At 40.9% G+C, this 24,611-nt stretch overlaps 1 protein-coding gene across 3 annotated transcripts in view; it reads left to right on the top strand.

The window, feature by feature from the left end:
• The window catches only part of ADGRB3 (adhesion G protein-coupled receptor B3), a 793,577-nt gene that overhangs the window by 334,798 nt on the left and 434,168 nt on the right, over positions 1-24,611 (top strand). For all 3 annotated transcript variants that reach the window (XM_004270131.3, XM_049695237.1, XM_004270132.3), the window contains 4 exons: positions 5,226-5,390; positions 5,868-6,032; positions 23,470-23,571; positions 23,925-24,031. In XM_004270131.3, coding sequence (XP_004270179.1) covers positions 5,226-5,390; positions 5,868-6,032; positions 23,470-23,571; positions 23,925-24,031 — 539 coding nt within the window. The remainder of the gene's footprint in view (positions 1-5,225; positions 5,391-5,867; positions 6,033-23,469; positions 23,572-23,924; positions 24,032-24,611) is intronic.

Here is a 24,611-nt window from a genome sequence, read left to right as displayed (position 1 = left end):
GCAGTGAATGTTCAGGAAAAGAAACTTCTAGTTCTCAGTGTAAAATAAAACGTCAAACACATCCACTTGATACATCTTCAATTTCATTGTTATTTATTTCTGTAACTGATTGATAAACAAAACTGTTCATATCTAAAATATATGTTTTGTTGATGTTTATGGTGGTGGTGAACCTCAAAAGTTCCCTCAAATGTCTAATTTAACTCATTCTTGAACTTTAGCCAAAACAGAAAATGTGTACTTTGGCAGAAAGGACTGAACTAAAGTTACAAATGTATGGATTTAAAATGTTAGAAAAATTTTAACAATGGTGATGCAAAGTCTTTCAAAGAAAGCCTTCTGAACAAAACACTTCACAAATATTTTTCCTAATCTCTCTTAGGCAAGGTCTTTCCTCATTCCTCGTCCATAATACAGCCCCCTGCCCAATTATCTTCTCTGATTCCACCTCTGACTCAGTCATTACCACGTGCACATCTTCCTAGCTAGAGACACTAATCCTCTGTTCTTTGCAGTGAGTTTGTAGCTATTACATTCATTAAAAAAAAAAAAAAAAAAAAAAAGCTAAAAATTTACCTCAAACCAGAATTCTTAAGGAAAAGAGATATTCTTTTATTCTGCTCACTGAGCACTAAACAGATTGGCATCCCTTAATTCATCTTTGTTTATGTGTTGCTTTCTGAATGTTCTCAAAAATTTGAATACCTGTATATTCTTTTGCCAAATAGATGGTACATATGCTGCAGGCATGAATGGTTTTTTTTTTTTAACCATTCTTCTCAAAAGCAAACTTAATAAATGTTATCTTTGAAAAGCAAAATTCTGAAATGAAAAACACATTCATCTTCAAGGCCAACATAGAGAGGAAATGGATAGTTTGTATCATCCTCTTCATTCACTAGACTTTTTAGTTTGGCAAATGGATTACATAGCCAATAAGATTGTGTCAGATACTTTTAATAAAGTGAGATGCTAAAATTACATGAATGGGCTGATTAAATTGGTATTTTGTGATTTTTCATCTCACAAAGTGTTTATTAAGTACCACTAGACACATATTAAACAGGCTTCTTTTTAACAGCTACCAGCAAGACCTGAAATTAGGTTGAAAGTACTCACTCCTATTCTGCCAGGCTTTCTCGTTTAGGTGGGTTTTCACAGCAGCATTAGTTTATGTTGGAACTTTGGATTTATGGTGAACTCTCTTTCGCTGTAATGAAACCGACCAAGAGCCATGGAATGATATTGGAAAAAGTAGAGCGTCATATCCTGGTGCATTTATAACACTTACATGCTAGTTTATGCCTTCTAAATTAGGTAAATATTTTTGCCTGATTCCTTTGTTCCCTTGTAGTTTGTGGCCTGTGGGATTATACCTTCATGAATGCTGTCTCCTTTGTCTAAATTATCCAAATCATAATTACCCCCCAAGTAGGTGTGATCTGTTCTCTGAAAGTCTTCACTGCTGTCTTAAGATGTATTGCTCTTAATTTTTCATTTACTTATTTGTATGTGTAGAGTACTTCTTTTACTGTTATCCTATTTTTGAGGTTGGAATTCAAATTCTTGTATTTCTTGTTAACACCTACCACAGAGTCTGATGACTAAGAGATTCTTAACAGTCATTCGAATGAGTGAATAAATAAATGCATCTCAATTTGAACTTCCAAAGACAAATTCAACCATCTATATTCCATTCTGGTCACCAGACACCTGGACCTCGTTTTGGTCCTCTCTCCACTCACGGTCCTTCCCATGTGGCCCTCAATGGCTTCTTTTTTTTTTTTTTTCTTCTTTTTCTTGGTTTTCTTCTTTTTTCCAATGGCTTCTTAATGATCTGTGAAAAATAGGCAAAATTCATAACACAGTTGACCAAAAGTTTGCAAAATCTGACCTCTATCTTCTTCCCAAACTCCTCTGTGTAGTTATTCACCTGGCCCTCTGGATGCTGTTCACAACGCCCTCCATTCAGTCCTGCCCAGGAGCTTTGTGTATCTTCAGGGAACATGCCCTTTCCCTAGGGATTTCCTATTATCGTTCAAGCATACTTGAAACCTCACTTTGTCCGGGAAGACTCCCCAGGCTCTGTAAACTCTTATCTCACAGTGTCTTGAAATCATCCTTTGCAGCAACGCTATAGAATTAATTTATTTAGCATGGAATTAATTAGTTAACTCATTCTAGGGGTTCCTTTTCTAAAATATGAGCTCTGTGAGTTACTGGTCATTATTTATTGTATTAATTGCTTGCTGTACCCATCTCCAAGATCAAGGTCTTGGCTTGTTGAGTGGTCAATAAAAAGAGATACCAGACACATAAAGTAAATAGAAGTGCAGAATCAGGTAATAGTTGTTTGGGGGTTAATAAAATCTAACTGCATTCATTTAGAGTCTCTTGGTCGGAACTCATCTTCAAGGTTAGTTTTACCTCGTACAGGCACCTCAGAGATACCGCAGGTTCAGTCCCAGATCACCTCAATAAAGTGAATATCACAGTAAAGTGAGTCACACCAATTTTCGGTTTCTCAGTACATAGAACAATTCTGTTTACATTAGACTGTAGTCTCTTAAGAGTGCAATAGCATTGTGTCTTTCATACAACGTACAAACCTTAACTTTAAAATATGTTATTGCTAAAGCATGCTAAACATCATCTGAGTCTTCAGCAAGTTGTAATCTTTTTGCTGGTGGAGCGTTTTCTTCCATGCTGGTGGCTGCTGACTGATCAGGGTGATGGCTGCTGAAGGTTGGGGCAGCTGGGGCAGTTTCTAAAATAAGACCACAGTGACGTTTCCCACATGGATTGATTCTTTCTTTCACGAACGATTTCTCTGTAGCATGCAGTGCCGTTTGATAGCATTTTACCCATAGCAGAACTACTTTCAAAATTGGAGTCAGTCCTCTCAAATGTGTGTGCTGCTTTATCAACTAAGTTTATGTCATATTCTAAATCTTTTGCTGTCATTTCAACAGTCTTCACAGCATCTTCACCAGGAGTGGATTCCATCTCAAGAATCCACTTTCTCTGCTCGTCCATAAGAAGCAACTCCTCATCCATTCAAGTTTTGTCATGAGACTGCAGCAATCCAGTCACATTTTCAGGCTCCGCTTTTTCTTTTTTTTTTTCATGTTCCTTTATTATTTCTTTAATGTTACTTTTTTTAAAAAATATTTATTTATTTAGGCTGTAACGGGTCTTAGTTTTGGCATGCGGGATCTTTAGTTGCAGCATGTGAACTCTTAGTTGTGGCATGCATGCAGGATCTAGTTCCCCAATCAGGGATCAAGCCCCGGCCTCCTGCATTGGGAGCATGGAGTCTTACCCACTGGACTGCCAGGGAAGTCCCGATGTTCCCTTACTTTTATTTTTACTTATTTTTTAACATTTTATTTTTATTGGAGTATAGTTGATTAACAATGTTGTGTTAGTTTCAGGTGTAGGTGTACAACAAAGTGATTCAGTTATGCATATATGTGTATCTATTCTTTTTCAAATTATTTTCCCATGTAGGTTGTTACATAATATTAAGAAGAGTTCCCCAAGCTTCACTTCTAATTCCAGTTTTCTTGCTATACCCACCACATCTGCAGTCAATTCCTTCACTGAAGTATTAATCCCAGCAAAGTCATCCCTGAGGGCTGGAATCAGTTTCTTCTAAATTTCTGTTAATGTTGCTATTTGGACCTCTTCCCACGAATCATGAATGTTCTTAATGACATCTAGAATGCTGAATCCTTTCCAGAAGGTTTACTATTGACTTTGTCCAGGTCCATCAGAGGAATCACTATCTATGGTGGCTGTAGCCTTACAAAATCTATTCGGTACGCGGGCCTCTCACTGTTGTGGCCTCTCCCGTTGCGGAGCACAGGCTCCGGACGCGCAGGCTCAGCGGCCATGGCTCACGGGCCCAGCCGCTCCGTGGCATGTGGGATCTTCCCGGACCGGAGCACGAACCCGCGTCCCCTGTATCAGCAGGCGGACTCTCAACCACTGTGCCACCAGGGAAGCCCCAAAATGTATTTCTTAATAAGACTTGAAAGTCAAAATGACTAGCAGGCATGAAAAACAACATTAATCTCATTGCCCATCTCCATCAGCGCTCTTGGGGGACCAGGTACATTGTTGATGAACAGTTATATTTTGAAAGGAATCTTTTTTTTCTGAGCAGTAGGTCTCAGCAGAGGGCTTAAAATATTGAGTAAACCATGTTGTACACAGATGTGCGTCATGCCTGCTTCTTTGTTTTTCCATTTATAAAGCAGAGACAAAGGAGATTCAGCATAATTTTAAAGGCCCTTGGATTTTCAGATGATAAATGAGCATTGGCTTCAACTTAAAGTCACCAGTTGCATTAACCCCTAAAAGGAGAGTCAGCCTGTCCTTTGAAGCTTTGAAGCCAGGCATTGACTTCTCTCTAGCTATGAAAGTCCTATAGGTGGCGTCCTTTTCCAATAGAAGGCTGTTTTGTCTGCACTGAAAATCTGTTGTTTAGAGTAGCCACCTTCATGAATTATCACTACATTTTCTTCATATTAGCAATAACGGTGTTTCACTTTCTTCATTCGTGTGTTCATTGGAGCAGCGCTTTTAATTTCCTTCAGGAACTTGTCCTTTGCTTTCACAACTTGGCTACCTGTTTGGCACAAGAAACCCAGCTTTTGGGCTATCTCAGCTTTCAACATGCCTTCCTCACTAAAGCTTAACCATTTCTGGTTTTTGATTTAAAGTGAGAGACGCGTGACCCTTCATTTCCCATGAACGCTTAGAAGCCATTGTACGGTTATTAATTGGCCTCATTTCGTTATTGTTGTGTCAGGGAGGCCTGAGGAGAGGGAAAGAGATGGGAGAACAGCCAATGGGTGGGGCAGTCAGAACACACACAGCATTTCTCTCTTAAGTTCCCTGTCTTGTACGTGTCTGGTTCCCCAAGGCAATGACAATATTAACATCAAAGGTCACTGATCACAGATCACCGTAACAAATATAATAAGCAAGAAAAAGTTCGAGTTATTGCCAGAGTTACCAAAATGTGACGCAAAAACTCAAAGTGAACAAATGCTGTTGGAAAAGGACACCTGTAGGCTTGCTCCAGGCAGGCCACCACAGAACTTCAATTTGTAAAAAATGCATTATCTCTACAGTGCAGTAAAGGCATGAGTGTACTCCGTGTACAGCCTTCTCTCCTAGAAGACCTCCTCACACTGTCTCTGCTTCTGCTTTGGCAGTTGATGGACAGTGGCAGGAGTGGAGCTTCTGGAGCCGATGCTCCGTGACCTGCTCGAATGGGACCCAGCAGAGGAGCCGGCAGTGTACTGCAGCCGCCCACGGGGGCTCCGAATGCAGAGGGCCCTGGGCGGAAAGCAGAGAGTGCTACAACCCCGAGTGCACAGGTGAGGCCTGATGCCTGCTTTCGAAGGATGCCTGCCCTTTAGATAATGTGACAGAATCGTGCCAGACGGTCGTGGCATCGTCAGGTAATTATACATTTCTAGTCAATGAAGCCAGTTGTACCAGAGCTCATCCTACTGTATGTTGCATGAATAAAGCAACAAAATTCAACAGATTCTTAAATTAGATGCAATTAATGAGATTAGATGAAATTTTGATTAAATTGATGAAGTCTAGCACGGAGCTCGTGTTCTTTACAAGTAAAGGTCAATGTCCATTTGCAGCTTCTGACAAACTTACAGAAACTTCTGTTCATCACAATGCCCTAAATTTGACCAGCAAGTTAAATATTTGTGTCCATTTTATTCATGGTGGTAGATTAATAAAAATTGAACAGACAGCCATGGGCCTCAGATTTTCAAATCCCTAAAGCAGTGTGCACTGGATGACTGCCACTGACCTTGACGTATTTCTTTCAGCCAATGGTCAGTGGAATCAGTGGGGTCATTGGAGCGGATGCTCCAAGTCCTGTGATGGCGGCTGGGAGAGGCGAATGAGGACCTGCCAGGGTGTGGCGGTGACCGGGCAGCCGTGTGAAGGGACAGGCGAGGAAGTGAGAAGGTGCAGCGAGCAGCGATGTCCTGGTGAGTGACCTCAGATCGTCCCCAGGGAAACACTTTGGTACCTGGGGAAAAAAAAGGATTGAAAACATTGTCATTGGTTAAAGCCCACATTTCCTCAATGGAAGTATTGCTAATAATAAGTGGCAATTTACTCCTTTCCATAATGTATGACGTTTTGTCTGTTTACGTGTCATAGACTGTGTCTTCTATACATTTTTAAATTATTTGCTGAAAAATGACATTGAAAAGTGTAATAACACCAAAGTAGGCATACTGAACAATAACAAGTCTAGAAATTTTTGAAATTAGGTTCGGGTACTGTTTTTTTTCATTCTCTTTATGAAATATTTGTTTACTGAGAACACAAAACAAGTTGCCTTAGATTATTTTTTTTTTTATTTATTTTTATTTTTTTTTTTTGCGGTACGCGGGCCTCTCACTGTTGTGACCTCTCCCGTTGTGGAGCACAGGCTCCGGACCCGCAGGCTCAGCGGCCATGGCTCACGGGCCCAGCCGCTCCGCGGCATGTGGGATCTTCCCGGACCAGGGCACGAACCCGTGTCCCCTGCATTGGCAGGCGGGCTCTCAACCACTGCGCCACCAGGGAAGCCCCTGCCTTAGATTATTTTACTAGAAATATAGAGACATCAGTGTGAGGTAGATTGGTCAGGAAGTAAAGATACGAGGTTGAAACTCAGAAACTTGTAAATTCTGCTGTTAATCCATCCTGATGTGTGACCTTGGACACCCCAGTTACTAGCCCTTGCCCCATTCCCACTGTAAAAGGAAATTCCTGTGAGGAGCTCACTTTAAAATAACAGCATCACGCCTTAATTCATAGTGAAAAAATGGAAGTATTGCAACATTGGAGGATTTTACATATGAGCATAGAAAAAAGAGAAGGTCAGAAATTGCCCAGAGTATAAATCATATTATATTATAGGTCATATATTTTAAAAGCTCATTTAGAACAAAGACTCCTTCCTAAGTGTGTGTACATTTCATAAAATACTATTGACACACTCAAGACTCAATAAATAAGTGAAAATTCGGATTTTAGAATGATACCATTGGCAAAATTTTATAAACATGCTGGAAAAGCTAATAGCATGGAATTTAAAAACTTCATAGCTGGGTATAAAGTTCTGAACTTAGAGAATTTGAAGACCCAGTTAGAGCCTTTGTTGCCACTGGTAACTCTTGTGGGCAAGCTCACAGATCCTTGGGCTATCTGGTCCTAGTGGGTGTGGTGACTTCAGCTGTTTGAGATTCCTTTTCAGTTCAGGAAACTATGGATTTCTGTTTCTATGTAACATGACGGCTGGGATTTAGAAAAACCAAGGAATTCTAAGAGCTATCCAGGGATCAAAACTTTTTATTTCTCCATATTTAGAATTCTAAAGACTTTTCATGGTTCAACACTAATAGCAACAGAAACTGGACTCTAAGGGTAACAGTATATCAGTAGTATTTTCTTAGTTCTTAAAAAAGATCTAAAATAAGTTTTGTTAATTCTTAAGGCCATATGAATCCAGAATGATAAGAAGTAACCAGCATGCAGGACTCTGTTTAGAAGGATACCTATACAGATTAGCATCATGAAATTTCTGCTGTGCTGCATAAGAATTAAGAAGCATTAAAAAAAAAACATTTCTTTTGCCCAGGGAGAAATTTCACTGGAACAGTAGGCATGACTAAATAAGACCCTTTTAATATCTGAAGTTATCTGAACTAGTCTGAGCGTGCCAAGGTTCTTAACTGGTCCTTTAAAACTGACTTTTATCTGCATATATAGAGGTAAGATGGTGGCGCTTGCAATCAGCTTTATAAAGATTGCCACCTGCTGTTTGGAAAACATTTTACATATCTATTTACAAAAAAGATATTATACCTTATTTGCTAGGTTTATTCGCTGGCTTTCGTGCTTTCAGGGAGATTGAAAAATTATCATATAAAGCTGTAAACACTTTTTAGATTATATAATATATATATATAATTTTGATATTAACCATAACATTTTCATTTTTCTCTTTTCAAAAATATGATTTGAAATCCCCTCAAGTATGTAAATAACATTTTTGAATTAAAATGAATTATTGAATCAGCTAAACAATTCACAAATTAGGGCTTATACAGGGGTAAAAAAACAAATATATGTACGAAGCTTTTGAAAATATATCCTAATCTTGCACCTTCATACAAATCACATTATCCATTAAAAATTATATGTGACTATTAATTTCAACAATGCTTTCTGCCTCTGTAGAGTATAGAAATTTTATCAAATAAGGGAGGTTTTTTACTTTTAATATTTATCCTTTAACTTTTCAATGCACAGCCATGTCATCCCCAGATTATTTTATCAAGAAAGTGGGATTTATAAATAACTCAGTTTTCCACCGTGGACTTGATTTATATATTGGCTTTTCAACTCCGCACAGTTGTTTCTCTGTAGTTAATATACATTCCTTTATGATTAGAGCATAGGTTTCCTAATTTCTGCCATTAGATTGCTCCAAATTTACACATTGACAATATAAATTGAGAAAACTTTCAAATTATCTTAACAGTTGCTAAGGCATTTTTTCTCGTTTTGTCAGTGATAAAGCCTGAACAAATGTCTCTTTGGAAACAATGTTTTTTTCTAGTATTATTTTTAGTACTGTTCTCTCTTAATTTTTCTTCCTCTTGCTGGAAGCAAACAAACTATTATTTATTTGTATGCTTCACTTAATTTGAATACAAAACAAATTAATCAGGTTTTCCAAGAGACCCTCAGTTGTCAGGAAGAAGAAATGTAATATATGCACATCTTTGTCTGGATAATTAATAAAAATAATGATTAGTCATCTGGGTTTAATCAAAAGCTGTTATGGCATCTACTAACAATGGAAAATAAAAAATGTTTTCCCATCAAGATTAGGATATTTCTTTCCTGGTAAATAGATAAAATGAAAGTATTAAAAAGGACATCAATGATGCCCTTATCTTCATAAGAAAAGATAATTAGAGAGATTAAAAAATTATATTATTACTTTTTAAAAATGCTGCTAGTTAAAGAATAAAGTAGCTACAAGGGAGATAATTAAGTTGCCCAATTTTTAAATTGGTCAACCTCACCAAATAATGATTTCATTGATCTCAATCTTATTGTACACCAAGGCTTTGAGGGTTAAAATAGTAGAAAGTTAATAGCCCCCCTCATTATGTTATGTTGCTACAATGTGAAAAAATACTATTTTTAATCTTTCGTTTGGTTGGTTTTTTCCCCCAGTATTCCCCTGGTTAATATCATTCAGAAAGCAGAGTTACTGGTGATTGGCCTACATTAGCCCAGGCTTCCCAGGGCCTCCCTGCTCTGCTCCCAGGGAAGGGCTTGCTCTTTCCAGAGCCCAATTATAGTATGTATGACTTTAGTCATTAGTTGCTAAATTGGAACCTTCCATTCACAGGGAGACATTACACTTAATTTATACATAAAATGTCCTTTCTGGAGTCACCATTGCTTTGTCTGCAAGTGGCAAGTGAAGCCTGCAGGTTAAATGTTCTGAGAAAAACTTTGAAGTAAGGGTGCCATACCATAAATGTGCATGGTGACAGCAACTTAGACCAGAGATGGAGCAATTACTGGGATACTGAACTCTAGATATTCATCCCAAGGGAAGTCAGCAGTGATGCTGTGGGCTCAGACTTGTCTTGCACGTTGCGATGCATTTGTGTTGGAATTTGGCCCCCTGTAATGTGCCCGACTATAAGCTCTCAACAGCCCCCCACCCCTCTGGAGTGACTGTCTCTGCAAGATTGCTCCCCAACAGAATTATGTCTTCTTTGAAGATCAAGAGAGCTGTTCATTTCGTTTCTGAGTAATTTTCCTTCAGTAGGAAGAAAGCGTCACCATGCTTGCTTCCTTTGGGCTCCTACCTTCTCTGAGTGCCTCTTGACATCGCCCAAGCTGTGCTTCTCAAACTTTAGTGGACGAATCCCTTTTAAAATTCCATCAAAAAAAAAAATACTTAGGAATAAAACTGACCAAGGAGGTGACTTATATGCTGAAAACCATAAAACATTAATAAAGGAAATTGAAGATGATTCAAAGAAATGGAAAGATATCCCATGCTCTTGGATTGGAAGAATTAATATTGGTAAAATGGCCATACTACCCAAAGCAATCTACAGATTTAATGCAATCCCTATCAAATTACTCATGACATTTTTCACAGAACTAGAACAAATAATCCTAAAATTCATATGGGACCATAAAAGACCCACACTTGCCAAAGCAATCCTGAGGAAAAAGAACAAAGCAGGAGGCATAACCCTCCCAGATGTCAGACAATACTACAAAGCTACTATAATCAAAATAGTATGGTATTGGCACAAAAACAGACATATGGATCAATGGAACAGAATAGAGAGTCCAGAAATAAACCTGCACACCTACAGTCAATTAATCTACAATGAAGGAGGCAAGAATACACAATGGAGAAAAGACAATCTCTTCAGCAAGTGGTCTTAGGAAAGCTGGACAGCTGAATGTAAATCAGTGAAGTTAGAACACACTCTCACACCATACACAAAAATAAATGCAAAATGGCTTAAAGACTTAAATATAAGACGTGACACCATAAAACTCCTAGAAGACAACATAGGCAAAACATTCTCTGATATAAGTCATACCAGTGTATTCTTAGGTCTGTCTTCCAAGGCAATAGAAATAAAAGCAAAAATAAACAAATGGGACCTAATCAAACTTACAAGCTTTTTCATAGCAAACCATAAACAAAACAAAAAGACACCCTGCAGACTGGGAGAAAATATTTGTAAATTATGAGACCAACAAGGGCTTAATTTCCAAAATATTCAAACAGCTCATACAACTCAACAACAACAACAAAAAAATACAACCCAATTGAAAAATGGGCAGAAGACCTAAATAAACATTTCTCCAAAGAAGACATACAGATGGCCAATAGGCACATGAAAATATGCTCAACATCGCTAATTATTAGAGAAATGCAAACCAAAACTACCATGAGGTATCACCTCACACAGGTCAGAATGGCCATCATTAAAAAGTCTACAAACAACAAATGCTGGAGAGGGTGTAGAGAAAAGGGAACCCTCTTACACTGTTGGTGGGAATGTAAGTTGATGCAGCCACTATGGAGAACAGTATGGAGGTTCCTCAAAAAACTAAAAATAGAATTACCATATGATTCAGCAACCCCACTCCTGGTCATATTTCCAGACAAATCTATAATTAAAAAAGATACATGCACCTCAAACTTTAGAGTACAAAAGAATTACCCAGAGTGCTTGTTTCATTTTTTATTATTTTTTAATATTTATTTTATTTATTTATTTGGCCGCACCGGCTCTTAGTTGCGGCATGCGGGATCTAGTTCCCCGACTAGGGATCAAACCCTGGACCCCTGCATTGGGAGCATGGAGCCTTAACCACTGAGCCACCAGGGATGCCCCCAGAGGGCTTGTTAAGACAGAGATCCAGGACCCAATGTCCTCTGCCGCAAGGTTCTGATTCAGTAGGTCTGGTCCAGGCCTGGGGATCTGCATTTCTAACAAGCTCCCAGATGATGGTGATGATGCTGCAGATTACCTCCTGGGTTGCACCAGCCTCGAGTATAAGTAAGTAAGTAACTAACTAAATAAATAAATATTAGTGATAAAACTCACAAAGAGTGGAAAACAGTTCTCCACCTCAGCTCCACTGTTGAAAGTTGAGGTATCATCTGAATAAGGCTGCAGAATTTTGTCTTATTCACACTTCTTCACATATAAATAAGGAGGGATTGTTTCTGGAATCAGTTCATAATGAAAATACAGACCATGCATTTCAAGTCTCCCTACCCAACTCTTGTTTCAACCAAAATAAAACAGAAAAATAGGGCAATTAACTAGCCGCTGTAGACAAAGTAGGGTGGTTTAGGCAGAGCTGCTCAGTTGTACAGCACTAGTACTCCTGTTTTGTGGGGAGCTGGAGGGGTGTCACTGGGACCTGTCTGATGTGAGGCTCTGCCCCACCAGGACACAGATCTGTAGCAGGAGTGTGCTTTCACTGCTCCGTCCCCCAAGGCTCTGAGCTACTGTACACACACACAGGTGGATAATATCCGGGCTGGGTGTCAGGGTGGAGGATGGGGTCTGAGCTCACATCGACTTAAAGTTCTCAGCTCCCAGTTGGAGGAGTGGGGAATTAATTAATCACTATCAATATAAATATTTTGTCTCTGTTAGAGACAAGTTAAAAAGTTAGACTTCTGGCTTCCCTGGTGGCACAATGGTTGAGAGTCCGCCTGCCGATGCAGGGGATACGGGTTCGTGCCCCGGTCCGGGAGGATCCCACATGCCGCGGAGAGGCTGGGCCCGTGAGCCATGGCCTCTGAGCCTGCGCGTCCGGAGCCTGTGCTCCGCAATGGGAGAGGCCACAACAGTGAGAGGCTCGCATACCACAAAAAAAAAAAAAAAAAAAAGTTAGACTTCTAAATTGTGTGGACCACCGTATTTTAGGGTTAAATGTAATCATTCTTGGAAACCCAAATATGTAAGTGTAAAATTTACATACTTTAAAGAGAAAAAAAAGCATACTGGGCATCCCTGGTGGCGCAGTGGTTAAGAATCCGCCTGCCAATTCAGGGGACACGGGTTCGAGCCCTGGTCCGGGAAGATCCCACATGCCGTGGAGCAACTAAGCCCGTGAGCCATGGCTGCTGAGCCTGCGCTGTAGAGTCCGCGAGCCACAACTGCTGAGCCCGCATGCCACAACTACTGAAGCCCGAGCTCCTAGAGCCCGTGGTCTGCAACGAAGAGAAGCCACTGCAATGAGATGCCCGTGTACCACCACAAAGAGTAGCCCCCGCTCAGCACAACTAGAGAAAGCCTGCGCGCAGCAACAAAGATGCAGCACAGCCATAAATAAATTAAAAAAAAAAAAAAACCCAGCATACTAGTCTCTATTGAAATATTCACATACAAGTTGGCACCTGCTTTACCTCTTTGATTCCAGACCACAAGACTAATCACTACTAGTACTTTAAAAAAGCTCCTATTTCATTAGAATTGCTATTATTTTTGCTGTCGGATGTTATGTGTATACCCCGTAAGGAGCTATATTATTACCTGTTCAGTTTCAAAAGGTTAAGGCAAGTGTTTCACTGCACATTTCTGGACATGGCAAGTAATGTCACACCCACACGGTTCATACCAGCCGTTCACCTGAAACCAACCGCTGAGTCCAGTGGTGGCAATACTGGACTGGCACTAGGGACTGACTGTTCTCCTCTGCAATGGCCTATTTTTTTCTTGCTAAGTCACCTCAGATACATTCTAAAAAGTAGGGAAATAAAGTAGAACTTGAAGGTACCCCATAGGGAGAGAGGCCACCTGGTGTTTAAGCAATCTCCAGGGAAGCTTCCCATCCTCCCGAAAAGTTGGGGTTTCCTGACCTGCGCCTGTCCGAGATTCTACAGCAAATCGATTCAGTGTTAGAGGCAGAATTAAGGGAGAACCTCTGGGCTCTGACATAATCAGTATATATGCCAGAGAGTACTCTAGGCCTGCTATTCAAACCTGTTGCTATGGAAATAATTATTAGCATAATTTGCCTTATCAGATTGCTCATCAGATGAAGCTGGGAGAAAACTGTCACAGCTTCTGCACAGCAAAAACTTAGCAAGCAGTTTGTTGTAATCCTATATTACTCTACCTTGACCCGTTTAGAAATATTTGGCAACACGCCGATCATTCGCAAATGGAAACAGAAAATTTAATCAGCACGTTTTACCTTTTTTATTTCTTCCTTTCAGTCCACATTGTTTTGACAGTAAAAATAAGCATATTTTAAGAACCACTTAATGATTTTTAATGAATAAAATGAACATTAATGCAATTAGTAAACTCCTTTTTGGGTTGAAGGTCTCCCAAGACACTAAACCTGAACGTTAGCCCTTGACATTTCTCATTCCCACTTAGTTTCCTCCCCTCACACATCCTGACACGTGAATGGCCCTGAGATCCTGCCCCTGGCGCTTTGGTTGCTTTCTCTCTCTCTCCAGCTGTCACCTGTGTGAGAACTGCCACCTAACAGACCTTTCCAACTGGGGTATCAAATGAGACCCATATGCCCCCAGGGGAGCTTTTCTGTCTGAAGTTCTCCCTCCTTCTTTCCAACCTCTTTCCTAGTGGGGGAGTCCACCTGGGTCAAGTCTTTCCTCCTGGGGCCCTGCTTTCTCCTCCCCCGGACACTGCCTTCCAGCGGAAAGAGTCTGGGGAGTGTGGTCAAACCAAGGTTGGCTTGGGCCTCTGTCCTCATATGTTAAATGGGATAATGATACATGCCCGGGGGATTGTTTCAAGGATGCGGTGATAGAATACTTTAGATTAGAGTGATTAAAGGGCAGTGCAGGTCTCCTATGTCCATTACCCATATTATGACATCAACCCCATTATCTAACCTCTTCCACATAGGTTCTTATCTGATGATTCTCCCCTATCCATGGCCTTAGTCATGTGACTCGCTCATTAAAAAACTTCCGTGGCTTCTGGTTCCCTGCCCGATTCCGTGCATACTGAGATCCTGGGTACAGGAGTGTCCTCATCAGTGGCTCATTTGTACATACGGCAAATCTTTGTATGTAAAGCAACCAAGCAGACGCAGTCTCTGGTTCCTGGCTCGAGAGGCACGTAGTCTGTCCTTTCTCTGTTGCTTGCCCTCCTATTCACCTGGACTCCCCTAGTGTCCTGGGCCCTCATCTTCACCTACTGAAATAGGAGCATCTTGGGAGCCCAAGCCATTAGAAGTTGTCTTCTCACTTAAGCATTCTTTCTTCCACAATTGCATGGGTGCTCTTTCTTTTTTGAACCCTTATAAACTTGCTTTGTGCTTCCCTTATTATATATTGCTATTATATTTTATTTTATATATATATATATATATACCTCTTAGCTAGAATTCCAGCTTATTGCAAATGAGCTATATATTTTCACCTTCCAAATCCCCTACTCTGCATTGACTGTAGCAGGTCCTTAGATATATGCTCTTTTGAATGTATTTATTCCATATCATAAAATCTATAACTGGACTAATGAAATCATCTGTGTAAAAGCATGTGAATACACTTCAAAATGACGATGATAGTAACACATTTTATAATCTTACTTTACTCTTTCAAAATGCTGTTAGATTACTTACTTAGAATTTGAATAGACATTTTTAGCACATCTACTATTCTTATTTTGTAGTTAGAATTTGTGGCAGGATCCTTCCTTCTTTAGAAATAAATCATCGAGATGTTGGGGGTAAAAAAATATGTAAGTTTCTGTATAGCAAGTTACTCAGTTTCCCCAAATCTCAGCCCAGCTTATTCTTTTAGGCCAGAGTTCCTCAAGGTGGCCTCGGAGCCATTTTGTCGGCCTAGCATGGGTCCCAGGTTTGCCCAAATAGGGATTCTTTTTTTTTTTTTTTTTTTTTTTGCGGTACTCAGGCCTCTCACTGTTGTGGCCCCTCCTGCTGCGGAGCACAGGCTCCAGACGCACAAGCTCAGCGGTCATGGCTCACGGGCCCAGCCGCTCCACGGCATGTGGGATCTTCCTGGACCGGGGCACGAACCCGTGTCCCCTGCCTCAGCAGGCGGACTCTCAACCACTGCGCCACCAGGGAAGCCCCCAAAGAGGGATTCTTAAGGCCTTAAGGCAGCTCATAAGACAGGAGGCCGTGGCTCATGGCCTTGAGCCTGAAGTAGCCTTGCCCATCACCCTAATGTGCCTCCACATGTTATTATCTGTTCCATCGGCCGTGACCTGGGGAAGGCTGTGGAGCGCTGTTTTCCTCAGCAGTTCCTAAAATGATGTAAAAAGGCAAGTAAGCACAGCACAAACCTCACGGGTGCTCCAGTGTAAAACTTTGTCTCATGCAAGGATAGTTACTTAAGAGTTATTCCCCACAGTTAAAGTTAGCTATCTTTTAAATTATTATTTAACTTTGCTAACAAGTTGGAAGTAGGGCGACATTGTCTAAGTTGAAATATAGAATTTAAAAAATGCTAATTCAGAATTTAGGGGTGTGTGTTATGTATAACACATTGTCAGACCAAGTGCTCAAACAGGCAACCTGAAATGCCCACTGTTCGCTAGGGAATTCAAAGTTCGTGGTTTGCTGACTTCCAGATTTAGAAACAAATTTTTGCAAAATACTTATGTACTTATTTTAGTGCAACAAATGCTTAGAGATGGTGTAACATTCTCTGAAAATGGGCTGAGAGAGCTGTCTGATGGACTGAGGTCCACCACCTCCTCACTGAGGGATCTCTCTCTGCCTTGTTTTGCCCATGTTTACAGGGATGACAATAACTGCATCCACTTTAAAGGTTATGACAATTATTTGAATGAAAATATTTAATGCGCTTAGAAGATCGCCTAATTCATAGTATGTGTAAACATTGCTGTTGTAACGGTGTAGCGACTTGATACTGATAACGATCCTTCTCTATAGAAGGAAGGCTATTAGGAAACACATCTGATGAACACCCCTCTTTTTCCCTTCAGCCTTATTAGTAGCTGCATGAAGTCTTCACATGTGTAAGCTCCACTGCTGAATTAGAGCTGTACACTGTGTGAGCACAGAGGCTGAATCTGTCTTATTTACCTCTGTCCCCCCCAGCACAGGAGGTTCCCAAAACATAAGAATTAATGAATTGGCAGCAAGTGAAATTTGAAATACGGGGTCATGCATCGTGCATAGTTTTTTCTTTTCTTTTTCTGCCTGCACCTCTACAGTTTGGAATCAATTTCTCTTTAATGCTGAAATTCTAGCATAAGTGGTGAAAACTAATTTTCCACATCAAATTAATTTAAGCCCTGTATAATTTTTGCTATTTTTAAGAGACAGAAAATCAGTTTGAATAGACAGATTAACAGCTAATCACTAGGTAATTGCCACCTTGTTTTAAGGGTGCACGCTAACTGCATACTTGTGCCTTCAACTACAGTTGTATCTTACAGATGGGTTTTTATATCTTTGCACTAGTGAGAGCAAACAGTGGGATCTTTCAGCTGATGAACAGAGTCGTGGTTCCATTTTGCTGAGGCATAAAAAAACAAGTGCTTCATATTGCTACACAATAATACGTTTTTATTTTGAGCACAGCAGCATGGCCTGAGCTAATTATACATTTTCTAATTTACAAAGTGCACGCAGGTAGCATTAAACAGAAAAAAAACCAAAAACAACATTAACACAAATCTCTATCTCTAGCTTTTGCTTCTCTCCTGCACTTTCGTGCCATACACCAGCCAGCGTTTTGATACCAGGATGCGCTCAGATAGCTCACGCTCAGAACTGTTTTCAGCATCTTCTCTCCCAAGCCATATGCTCCCCGTGTGCTGTCACTCAGGGTAGAGCACACCAGACTCTCTCCCTGGATACCTGAGTTTCATCTTTACTCCCTCTCTTGTCCTCACCTCCTACACCTGCCCTGGAGCTAAGCCCATCCCTCCTCCTAAACACATTTGGAATCCACCCACTTCCTGCAGCCACTTCCTGTGACTCCACAGCCCTTCTTCCCCAGTTACACCCTTTCGATTGTCACAGGCCTCCTTGACGTCCATCTCACTCGCCTGCAACCCACTCTCCAAACTGCCGGGACAGCATTCAAAACATGGCATCTATTTCCCTCGCCCTTAAGTTCACACCCCTAGTTTACATCGTCACCCTCACCCCCTCCTCCTCCTGCAGTGACCCACCTCTGTCCAGCCTCAGCTCTCCCAGGGAAGATGTTCCCATTGCCTTGGATGGACCAGGCTCTCCTTGTCCCGGGTCTTGCCACGTGTGGCACAGTTGCCCATCCTTGTTGGTTGACTCCCCCCTTGTCCTTCATATCTCAACTTGGACATCCTTCTGGAAATCCTCTGCTGGCCTGCTCGCCCCTAAAGTACCCCTAGAGCAACTGGGACTCCTCTGATCATAGTGGAAGGCTGACAGCACTGTAATGTCTCTACTTCTGTGGCCCTCGACATCTTGGAGTTGAGAGGCTCTGTCTAGTCCTTTTTTGCGCACTACTTCCCAAGGAGACTGGCACATGATAGGAGCCCAAGTATTTGTAGAATGAATGAGTTCCATTCCTGCCACTGAGAAGACCCCAGGAAGTCTCTCACCCCTGGGGACTTCATAAACCTGAGATGGAAGAAAATAAATTGTCATTTTAATATCTAGACTCTTTTGCTTTGGATATGAGCAGAAATAGACCTATTTTCTGAACTAATTTTTTTTTAAGATTTAATCTTCAAAGATGCCAAATCACCTTTGATGAAATATTTAAAGCAGCTGCAGGATTTGACATTCCTTCTAAAAAGCTGAAAATCCTGAACCGATTTGCAACTTTGAACCTCTGATTCCTCTGTCATCTTCCCTTCTTATCATTTGTGTACTGAGTTTCTATCTACAAGAAGCATGACGAATCCAAAGTTTCATGCATTTAGAGGAGAAAACAAAGTCTGCTGACTTCTCTAGGTTTAAAACAATTACTGTGATTTTTTTTTTTTTTTTTTGGTCTGGTTAAAGTACCTCACATTGATTGTCACCAGGTAAATGGGAACTAATAACTTACTTGAGTGGTGTGGTTGGAAAAATAACTGTTGAATCGGCGTCTTCCTTGACCAGTTAGGATGTATGCAGTTCGTATCAGGGGCTTCTGAACAGGGTCTCCTGGACCCTTACCAAGTCAGGCACAGCCCTACAAGGTCAACTTTTGTAAATATCCAGTACCATGGAAACCCATTTTGGCTAATTTTTAGGAAACCTATCGTAGCTAACTTCTCTGTCTTACTGCTCTTAAATGAAAATGACTACCTACTGCTGGCCTATTTCACACACACACACACACACACACACACAGAGTCCTCAGTACTTTGCAAAATCATCCTCATTCTCTGTCATCTTAAGCACTGGCGTACTGGAAAAATAGATCTTCTGAACGTATTTGGTAGTTTTTGGTTAAAAGTACATGTGTGTCTATAGTTCCCACTATCATTTACCAGGACCTATAAGTGCTATGTGCCGTTAAGAACGAAACAAAACAGAAAAAGCCCCGTCTTCATGGCGCTCACATTCTAGCAGGAGGCTAATAATACTACTACTAATAAATAAGGGAGGACACCGTGTAGCAGTGGACGGTGAGGGGTGTCTTGGAGAACAGCCGGGCAGAGGAAGGGATGGGGTGAGAAGGCGGGATTCCAGAAGAGCTTGAGGGCAGCAGACAGGAGCCACGAGGAGGTTTAGGGAGGGAAGGGGGAGGCGTGTCCTGGGCAGAAAGAACAGGTGCACAGGCTGTGGGGTGAGGGTCCTCCTGGAGTTGGAGAAGCCCCCGGGAGGCAGTGAGAGTGGACGGGGGGAGCTGAGGAAGGGGCCAGACTGAGGCGCCTTGTAGCTGACGCTCCTTTCATGGCTCAGCGTTGTACTTACATGGAAAGAAGAACCCTCCCCCACGTGGTATACCTTTAAATAACAGTGGAGCGATCACCCGTATCCTGCCGTGATTTTGAACCTCATCAGTTCCAGGTGTGGGCCCGGTAAACAGCTCACCCTGTTGGCTCACCCGTGCCATCTAGTGGTGAACGGTTGCAATTACCAGGTTTTCTGACCCTAAGGTCGGCGGGGGCAGGGTGCTCTTGTGGGAATAACAATACGTGTCCAAGGTGGGGGGGGGTGATGAATTTGGAGACTGGGATCGCCATGTATACACTAATATGTATAAAATGGATAACTAATAAGAACCTGCTGTATAAAAAAATAAATAAAATAAAATTCAAAACAAAAGAAAAGAATTCCAAAAACCCCCACAAAAACAGATGAATGGATAACGAAAAAAACCCAGAACAATACGTGTAGAAAGCTTTCTGAAAACATACATGGAAATGAAGACCTCCGGGTGCAAATTTCTCCTTCATTGGCTTATGTCAAGCCTGAATCAGAAAAAAAAAAAAAAACCCCGATAGCTATAGCAACAAGTTTTACAAAATGTACTTCAACATCAATGGAACTGAAGAAATTGTTTGAAAACAGAAAAAAAGTACAAGTGAAGTGAAAGATTACAAAGGAAAAGTTAATGAGGGAAACCATGAGCAGAAGTTGGATATAGATAAACAAAAAGAATACTCAAGTGTCATAGTAACATCAGGTTAATTAATTAATTAATTCTATAGAATTATATTAATTAATTTTATAGAATTCAACTATGGAATAAACTATGCATGATGCATTTTGTGAGTTTTAACATGTATTATAAGTTTCCTTTTCATATTCTGTGATAGTTTTGGTTGACATTTACAGAAACACAATTATCATCTGTTCTATTGTTGTCCAGTGGGGTAGCTTTTAAAATTTCAACTTACATTAATTCAAATAGATATCTTTAAAACTCAGTTCTCAGTCTTGCTTGCCACATTTCAAGTGCTCGATTGCCACATTGACTAGACGCCACCGTATTGGACAGTGAAATTCCCACTTCCGTCACGGCAGAAAGTTCTACTGGATGGGCTAGTCTATTATATTGTTTCCTCAGTAGAACTGATGTACTCCACAAGCATGTTCTGAACACCTACTATGTGCTAGACAGCTTAGCAGTTCCTTACAGCAGATTAAAGAGAAATAAAGTAAAACATAATTGGTCTCCTAAAGGGCAAAATTTAGGAATTGAGGAGGTTCACACTGTAACCAGATGTTTTCCATCCATTGTGAGAAGAGATATAATACTTGTATATTCAATGACTGAGGTACCGAGGGAGGTCCCCCAGAGAATACACCAGTTAAGATGTGTTTTAATGATATACAGGAATATTACTAACAACAAGCAAACAAACAGAAAAACAAGGAGGGGAGAGAGTATTTTAAGTAGAGGATATAGCTTTTGCAAAGTTAGGGAAGTGTAAATTGGTATGGGGTATCTGGAGGATGACAGTTAGTTTTGTGTGGCTGGTCCATGGGACAATAAATGTGAATCATAATTGGAGAGAGAGGTTAAGGCTTGCTGGAAGGACCATTTCATCACAGCGAGCACAGGCCTCTTTATCCTGTCAGATAACTGGAGAACCATGGAAAATTTTATGCAGCAAGTTATGGGATTACTCTTCATTTTGGAGATTACTTTTTTGATGTGGCATAAAAGAAGGAAGTTGCTGGAGAATTGTAGCACTTTACACCCTGCCTTTTAATATAAATTAAAATTTTATATATTTGGAATCCGAAAAAATATATCAATTCACCACTCTGTGCCTGCCTGTTTTCCCTTTTGATAAATGGGGCTAATAGTGTCTGACTTATAAAGTTGTTGGGGAAAATTAAATGAGCCCATTCATGTAAGACTGCTAATAAGGGCTCAATGCTATTACTGTTATTAAAGGTTTGAAATTATCTAAGGAAAGCATTTAACAAGGAAAATGTAAGGGGTGGATGATTCTGCAAAGGATGCAGGGAATGAGATAGGGAGAAAGAATGGTCCAAGTGCTTGGTGGAGGCCTGAGAGAGAAGAGATTTCTAAGACCCTAAAGAAAGGATTTCCAAGGAGGAGGGGGAAGTCAATATAAAAAGTACTGCAGGGGGCTTCCCTGGTGGCGCAGTGGTTGGGAGTCCGCCTGCTGATGCAGGGGACATGGGTTCGTGCCCCGGTCCGGGAGGATCCCACATGCCGCGGAGCAGCTGGGCCCGTGAGCCATGGTCACTGAGCCTGCGTGTCCAGAGTCTGTGCTCCACAACGGGGGAGGCCACAACAGTGAGAGGCCGGTGCACCGCAAAAAAAAAAAAAAAAAGTACTGCAGGGAAGGTTTAGTGAGTGATGACCGAGGTGAGCGTGTTGGGTTTGGCCAGTAGGAGATCACTGGTGGGTGAGGAGGGGATATTTATGAAGACGGGCCTGGTGAACGTAGCGAAGAGAGTGTGCAGGAGTCAGGGTTCTAGAATCCAGTTCTGCTGATACCTCCACCAGCTCCATTGCCTTAGACAAGCCTCTTCTTTGGGGGCCCTGGTGCCCCCATTGGTAAAGAAGAAGGAAGTGGATTAGGTGATCTTCAGTGCCACTCTCAGTTCTGAATGCCCACGAGTTTCAACCACTCATCTTATTTCAGGTAATCATAAAGTGAATATTATTTCAAGATGGCAATGTCTCAAGCTGCATTCTTCACCTGCTAACAACTGTAATGGGTCCTAATGAGGTCATACATTCTGAAGTAGAATTAGTTTCAGTAGAATTAGACTAGCATGGGTTAAATAGTATGTTGTCCCCAAAGGAAGAAATTGCTCCCTGGACATCACACTCCTGTATATATTAGATACTTGTTATTTTGTAGGTCCTTGTTTACTTACTAAAGGTATTTCTATAGCCATATAGTCATTCATGTATTCACTCAACTTTGAACAACTTCTGTGTGCCAGACACACCTTTAAGTGCAAGATACAGAGATGAGAGGACCCAACTTATCCCGGGCAAGTTGTGAGGACAAATATCAGAACATATAAATGGCAGTTCTGTGTGAAAGCACAACAGAAGTTCTGTCTGGAGAAAGGACTAATGTGTTCCTTCAGGTTTGATGCAACATAGACAGACTTTTTTTTTTTTTTTTTTTTTTTTTGCGGTACACGGGCCTCTCACTGCTGTGGCCTCTCCCGTTGTGGAGCACAGGCTCCGGACGCGCAGGCTCAGCGACCATGGCTCACGGGCCCAGCTGCTCCGCGGCACGTGGGATCTTCCCAGACCGGGGCATGAACCCGTGTCCCCTGCATCGGCAGGCGGACTCTCCACCACTGCACCACCAGGGAAGCCCAGACAGACCTTCTTCTTTCATGAATTCTTTGGCTTTCCATGAACATATTTCTGGTGTGCATCTATTATTCTTGCAATTCCCTTTAACTTTCTCACCTCAGTAATCAAATGGAGCTTTTGAAAAGCATAAGGCTAAAAGGTAAAATCTGTTAATTTTTATATAATGTAGTGTGATTGGCATCATACTTATATGAAGAAATGAAAAGTTACGTATTTTTGCCCTTTATTTACTCGTATCACCTACAGTTAATAATTCTGATATGGCTTTCAGTTTATTAGAAATCACTTTATTGTATGACATCCCCAAACTTTATGAATATAGGTGAATACTGGAAAGATTTTTATGTATATGCTTGAATATAATGTTCAATTTATAGGAAAATCCAAATGACCTTTTTAAAAAGCCTGTATGGTAAGCACTTTCCAAAGAAAGTACATTTCTGTGAGGATTTTGTAGATAATGAAATGAAAGCTAGTGGTGTTTTGTTTCTGAAGACATCTCTGACATTTCAGTAAACTTTTAAGAAGTGAAAACTCTCTGCAGTCACAGAGGTGTGTTTCAGGATTGCTTATTGACAACATTTAAAAAATAATCACCACCGGCATTCAAGTCCCTCTGTTCTGAATTGCAGCACCTTATGAAATATGCCCAGAGGATTACCTGATGTCGACGGTGTGGAAAAGGACTCCAGCAGGAGACTTGGCCTTCAATCAGTGCCCACTGAATGCCACAGGTAATGTCGGATGACCCTCCAAAGTTGACCACCCACCAAGAGCAGCATGCTGTGTTCCTCACCATGCTTTGTCCTATATCCAAAAATCAATCTGTCCAATAAGCAGCTAATGAAACAATTTTAGTAAAGGGCTTCCTAAGTGGAGACAACGAAGAGACCTGGAAAATCTTGATGATGCAGTGGTTTCTCCGTGTGACTAATATGCATTGTAAAAAATGATCAAAGTAACCATGTCACATGCATGTTTGTTAAAAGCGAGAAAATGTACAAACCCAGGTTTTCAGCCCGCCTTCCAGTTCTGTGTCTCCTCGCAGCCTCCCTGTCGTAAAGCTCTCTGTTTTTGTGACTTGCAGGCACCGCTAGCAGACGCTGCTCGCTCAGTCTTCACGGAGTGGCCTTCTGGGAACAGCCGAGCTTTGCAAGATGCATATCAAATGAGTACAGACACTTGCAGCATTCAGTAGGTGCAAAAGCCAGCTTTAGTACTTGCTCTGTTTATTTTTTGCTAATGATCACTGTGTGAGAATTTAATCTTCTGCCATACAATCAAATCAGTAAAATCTCTGAAAAAAAAAATGCCTGAAGGAAAACAGACTTTGCTAGAAAGCTAATTTTTATAAGTCGGTGCTAAAGAGTTTTGTTCCTAGGGGTTGGGGTTTATGGATCCTGTTTGGATCCTGCTATTTAAATGAATGGATTCCTTGTCCAATGAGGGAAAGGCGTGAAGAAAATCTGCTACGCAGGCTTATCTATAAGAGTTAAACTATGTATTATGATTGGCACAAATCTGTGTTACATAGCACATAAGACATTTCAAAATACCGTACATTTTAAAATTAAATTCTTTAGAACTTTAGTAGGTGGGAAATGATAAAGCTGTGTCATGTAGGTATCAAATTTCTCACTGCATTTTGACATTAAGACACCAAAAAAAAAAAAAAAAAAAGACAGGGGTTATCGTATCAGAGAAAATTAGCTGCTTGCAAAACATTATATGGGACACATTTCCCCAAATAGCCCCTCTTCTCCCACATATCATT

This window comes from Orcinus orca, chromosome 12, assembly GCF_937001465.1.
Source record: "Orcinus orca chromosome 12, mOrcOrc1.1, whole genome shotgun sequence".
Lineage (NCBI taxonomy): Eukaryota > Metazoa > Chordata > Mammalia > Artiodactyla > Delphinidae > Orcinus > Orcinus orca.
The sequence above is the reverse complement of the archived record's forward strand: the minus strand, read 5'-3'. Positions and strand labels throughout refer to the sequence as shown.